Raw genomic sequence first — 5,635 nt, 5'->3', positions numbered from 1 at the left:
TCGACAGAAGAGTAGGGATTTGGTGATGATGCGTTGATGAAGGCATAACCAAAGAAAGTGGGTTATTCTAGGGCTAGCATGGATGCGCCAGACCCAATCCCAATTGGATAAAGGGGGGGATATGGTGAAATCTTTTGAAAGGAGGTAGGCAGATTTTGATTGAAAATCACCATTCACAGAAAAATTCCAAATAGCTTGATCGTCACCCGAAGAAAACCAAGGAAGAGTGATACTTTTGATTTTGTTACCAATGAATGGAGGGAGGACAAAGGAGATTTTAGAGAGATCCCACGAATTATCACACCAACAGTCACTAATTTTCAAGGACACTTCATCCCTAGTGAGAGGACCCGATATGACATTCCTAAGTAAACCAATGCCCACCCAGTTATGCAGCCAAAAGGATGTGGTTAAGCCATTCCTAAGGAGGGTTTTGGTTCCTTTTTCGATAATATTGTGACCTTTGTGGATACCTCTCCAGGTTGGTGAAGCTCTAGTGGGTCTAAGGTTGGGATTTTTATATTTGGCATTAAGAACCTTAACCCACAAGGCATCTTTATCACGTTGCAAGCGCCAACCTAGTTTTGCCATCGCAACACGGTTAACAAGGTTGGATTGCCTAATACCCAAACCCCCGAAGTGTTTAGGTTTGGTCACAGTGTCCCAACTAATGGCATGGATTTTGCGGATCGCAGAATTTGAACCCCAAAGGAAGTCCCTATTGATTTTGTCAAGAGCTTTACAAGTGGAAATGGGAAGGTAATTACATTGCATAATGTAAGAGGGAATGGCGGCATTAACAGCTTTAATGAGAGTGGTGCGACCAGCTTTTGATAATAGTTTGCTCTTCCAACCACTAAGTTTGGACTGAATTTTTTCAACGAGGAAGTGGTAGGTGGCTCTGTTGGGTCTGTTATGAAGGATAGGGCAGCCTAGATATTTGCCAAGATTAGTGGTTTTTGGGATTTGGAGAGTGAGGGCAAGGTGATCTTGGATTTCGGTATTAAGGTTGGCTGAAAAGAAAACTTTTGATTTAAGGAAACTAACTTTCTGGCCTGATTGGGTACAAAAGTCTTGCAAAATATTTTTGATGCACTCACAATTGCTATCAGTAGCTTTACCAAAGAGGATGAGATCATCCGCGAAGAAAAGATGGGATAGTTGCGGACCACCCCTACTGAGTTTGATTGGAGCCCAGAGATTTTCATCACAAGCCTTGTTGATGGTAATGGAGAGGTATTCAAGGCAGAGAATGAAAAGATAAGGTGATAAGGGATCGCCTTGACGGATACCTCTAGTGGGTGTAAACGAATCAGTCAAACCACCATTAAACAAGATAGCAAAGGATGATGTGGAAACACAAGACATGATGAGGTTGATCCAGAGGGGGGGGAAGTTGAAGAAGGTTAAGACTTGTCTAATAAAACCCCATTCAAGACGGTCGAAAGCCTTTTCGAGATCTAACTTGATGAGCATGTTTCCGGATTTCCCTCTTTTGGATTTGAATTGATGGACACATTCTTGAACAATGATGACATTGTCAGTTCCTTTTCTGCCCGGAATGAAACTTGATTGGAGAGGACTGATGATGTCATTCAAAAAGGGGCGAAGACGAGCCACAAGGGTTTTGGTAATCACCTTATAAATAGTGTTACAAAGCCCAATGGGACGAAATTGAGTGATGGTTTCAGGGTGGTCAGATTTGGGGATAAGACACAGAAGGGTTTGATTAATTTCAGGTTGGATCTTACCAGTGACAAAAGCATCTCTCACACAATGGAAAACAGAGGTGTTTATGAGGTTCCAACAGCGTTGGAAGAAAGCAGGGTGGAGGCCATCGGGGCCAGGAGCTTTCCAGGGCTTGAAAGTATGAAGAACAGACTGAATTTCCTGCAATGATGGAGGATTAGAGAGAGAACAATGGAGAGTGTTATCAATGGTGGGAAAAGTGAGGGCGGTTTGAGGGAAAAGATTTTCAGAGATGCTAGAAGATGTGAAGAGGTCCTTGAAGTGAGTTACAATAACCTCTTTAATCTGACCCTCTTCGTACAACCAGTTGTTGTTTGAAGTTTTTAGGGCAAAGATTTTGTTTCTTCTGCGGTGGGACAGGACAGAAGCATGAAAAAATTTTGTGTTTCGGTCGCCATCAAGAGTATAGTTAATTCTGGCTTTGAGGGCCCAAAAATCTTCCTCCATTTTGAGAATACCATTATAGTCATTGATGAGAGATTTTTCAAGATCAAGGAGGAAGGGATTTGAAACAGAGTCAAGAGATTTTTGAACCCCAAGAATCCTAGCAGCAAGTCTTTTTTTTCGAAGGAAGATATTACCAAAAGTGGTCTTATTCCAAAGAGAGACTCTAACTTTAAAATCAGAAACACAGTTGGTGTAAGGGTTAGTGGGATTGCTCCAACTTTCTTTGACAACACAAAACAAAGATGGGTCAGAGAACCAAATAGACTCAAAGCGAAAGGGCCGGACAGTTCTACGGAGGTGAGGGTTTAGATTGAGGAGAATGGGGCAGTGATCAGAGTGGATTCTGGGGAGGTGAAAAATTGTTGTGTCAGGGTATAAAAGGTGCCAATCATTGTTACAAAGAGCACGGTCAAGGCGCTCTCTGATGATTCCACCAGCTTGTCTAAGGTTGGTCCAAGTGAAACGGGGTCCAGAAAAACCCAAGTCCATAAGGCCACAGTGATCTATGCAACTTTTGAATCTCTGGGAGCGATAAGGATTAATGGCTCGCCCACCAAATTTATCCGCATTTGAAAGAATTTCATTGAAATCACCCACTATAAGCCAAGGAGAGTTGTGGTTATCAGCAAAAAGTTTAAGGTTATCCCACAGGTCTCTTCTTAGATTATAGTGAGGACTTGCATAAATAGCAGAGAAAAACTAACTAGCAGAATTTGAATGTACCTGAACAAAGGCGTGGATTTCCTGCTGAGTCACAGAGAGGATGTCGCAACAGACTTCAAGATCATTCCAGAGCAGCCAAATGCCGCCAGCAAAGCCAACGGGTTCTGAGATTTCAAATTTGGGGAAGCCAAGGCTTTCACAGATTTCTCTACCTCTATCCCCACCAATTCTGGTTTCAGTGATAACAACTATGTAAGGTTGATGTTCATTCCTCAGGTTGTGAAAATGTCTTCTAAAATGGGGGTTAGCTGCCCCACGGCAATTCCACAATAGGACTTTCATTGGAGACTTAAACAAGGGAGGGTTGGGGGTTTCCCCCAAGTTCATGGGTCCAAGCTGGTTTTCTTCTTCCTGTTCCAGTATGGGGTTAGGCAGACTGAGTGTTCTAGAGCCCAATTTACGGGCGTCGTGTAAGATTTGGCGATAACGCGAAGGCGAAGGAGATCTGGTTCTGCTAGGATTTTCTCCACTTTGGGAAATTGGCCTGGGAGAATGAACTCCCTTGGGATGGTGAAGAGACGGTGAAAGTCCAGCGGTGGGGGTTCTGGGATGGGAAGGAGAGTCTCCACAACTAGGTTGTTCTGGAAACTTTGGAGATTTGGGAGAAATTGGATAGGTTGGGTCACAATCTGGTTCAATTGAATCACCTGTGGAGGGGAATCAGAGAGGTGGGTGAAGGGTGTTGACAGGTAAGTTACCACCACAGTTTGGCGATGAAGATATTGTGCTGGAACAGGGAAGAGAGGGGAGAGGGTCATCCAAATGTTCATTACTTCCAGATCGAACCACCCCAAGATGTGGGTGGGATCCCTTTGAATCTCTTGGATCAGACGATCGTCCACCCTTTGGTAGTGACCTCCTGCCATCATGTACCAGCCCTGTTGGCTTTGTGAGTCTGTGGTGGTAAAGCGAAAGGGGATAGCCAGATCTGGGGTTGAGTTTAGTAGAGAGGAGTGTGGTTGGGATGGGCTCCTCTGGGTCAGTGCCAGGTTGCGAAGGCGAGGCATGGGTTTGGTTTGGGCTGTTAGGGGTTGGGGTGGGGGTGGGGGTGAAGACAGGGGCAAGAGGGTTTAAGGAAGAGGGGAGATCCATCGCAGGGGTCACTGGGTTTGCAGAACTCAACGAATCAGAGGGGATAACTTGTGCAGAGTTCTGGGACAGAGAGGAAGCTGGGATGAGGGGCGTAGACAGAGAAGGGAGGAGAGGTGTAAAAGGTAAGGCGTGTTTGGAGAGATTGGGGGAGGTAGATGGGGGGGTAGGGGGACAGCTGGGGTCGACAGAAGAGGAGGGTTGGTCAACGGTTGTACAGTCAGAGAGGGTTTGAAAGGGATTAGAGATAGGCGTGGTGGATGTGGGGCCCAAGGATGCCAATGGTTGGGATATTTTTAGGGGCACTTTCTGCTGCCAGACTTTTTGACTTCCATTTCCATGCAAGGAGTCGCGATTTTGTCCTTGGTTCTGGACACCCTTTGTACCAACAACTCTAGTGAGGTTTTTTTTCAAAGGTTTCTTCCTCGCAACAAGCATCCAAGAACCGAAGGGTTGATCATCATCTTGTTCAAGGGGAGTGTGAACAGTAATTGGGGCTGATGTGGATGTAGAGTTGGGAAGTTTGCAATCACCCCTTTTATGGCCCATACGACCACAATCAAAACATACGGAGGTAATTCCTTCATAAGACACTTTTTGGATAAAAGAACCCACTTTAATCTTGGAGATAAGAGGCTTGGATAAGTCCACTTGAATACAGAGTCTAGCAAACCTTCCCCTATTGCCATTTTCTGTATGAACGTCGATTTTAAGGAGTGTACCAAGCAGGTTACCCAATCTTTTCAGAGTACTTCTGTCATAATACTCTATCGGTAGGCCTTGGAGTCGAGCCCAGATGACTGTGGTGGACATAGTAGCTCTGTTTGTGTGAAATTCAGGTTCCCATTTTTGTAACGCCAGAAAATTTACACCAATAAACCATGGACCATCGTTGAGAACTTTGTGAAGATCAGACTCCAGGTGGAATTTAATGAGATAGTAGTGGTTACCTAAGTCAATCCCATGGATAGGACCAGAAGGTTTCCAAAGTGAGTTGATTCTATTCATAAGAAGACTATAGCTCACATTGCGACCCATAAGTTTAACAATAAGTGACTGATTCCAAGGATCGCGAATGCGAGTTAGTTCTTCCTGAGAAAAGGTGATGCAAGGAAGCTCACAGTCATCTACTTCCTCACTGAGGGGGTTAGTAGTAACAGTACCAGGAGGAAAGAGAGTAGGGATATCGTTTGAAGGGAAGGGTGAGGCAAGGGCCTCTTTGAAAGAGCTGAAGCGGGGGTTGTTACCTGATGGGTGCCCATTTTTCCGGAGATGCCTCTCGAGAAGATCAGTTTCTTCCTCTGTTTGTCCGTTGGCTTCATCCTCTGGTTGTGCGATGGTTTTGCCGGCTGCCGTGGAATGATCTTGTGCTGGCCTTTTTGAAAGAGCTGAAGCGGGGGTTGTTACCTGATGGGTGCCCATTGTTTTGTTGTGCACTTTTATTGTTCTACTTATGTTTTTTTTTTTTTTTTTTTTAAATGCAAATGTTGAGAATATTCATTGGTTATAATATTGGGATTAAGATGAAAGATGCTTTAAAATAAATATAAAATAATTAAAATAATTCTGAAATCAGCCAACAATATTTTAAAATAGGTGAAAATGTCCCATATTCTTAACAAAAAAA

The 5,635-nt window shown here is 44.1% G+C and overlaps 1 protein-coding gene across 1 annotated transcript; it reads right to left on the bottom strand.

Moving 5' to 3' along the window:
• Positions 1–653: 653 nt before the first annotated feature.
• On the bottom strand, positions 654–5,430 carry LOC145799352 (uncharacterized). Its single transcript, XM_082888914.1, has 4 exons — positions 3,693–5,430; positions 2,901–3,566; positions 768–2,792; positions 654–718 (listed from the first exon to the last, which is right to left on the bottom strand). Exons 1-4 carry the CDS (start codon positions 5,428–5,430, stop codon positions 654–656), a joined length of 4,494 nt encoding a protein of 1,497 aa, XP_082745040.1.
• Positions 5,431–5,635: the final 205 nt, after the last annotated feature.

This window comes from Camellia sinensis, chromosome 9, assembly GCF_055761805.1.
Source record: "Camellia sinensis isolate YWXY chromosome 9, ASM5576180v1, whole genome shotgun sequence".
NCBI classification, from domain to species: Eukaryota; Viridiplantae; Streptophyta; class Magnoliopsida; order Ericales; family Theaceae; genus Camellia; species Camellia sinensis.
This window is presented reverse-complemented; position numbering and strand designations above follow the sequence as displayed.

What these genes read in the sequence shown, in the direction of transcription:
- LOC145799352 (XM_082888914.1), bottom strand. Translation starts at nt 5,430, where the DNA reads ATGGGCACCCATCAGGTAACAACCCCCGCTTCAGCTCTTTCAAAAAGG. An exon ending in TGGGGTGGTTCGATCTGGAA is followed by an intron (nt 3,567 to 3,692) that starts GTAATGAACATT and finishes TCCCCTCCACAG; the next exon opens with GTGATTCAATTGAACCAGAT. An exon ending in GGTACATTCAAATTCTGCTA is followed by an intron (nt 2,793 to 2,900) that starts GTTAGTTTTTCT and finishes CTTGGCTTATAG; the next exon opens with TGGGTGATTTCAATGAAATT.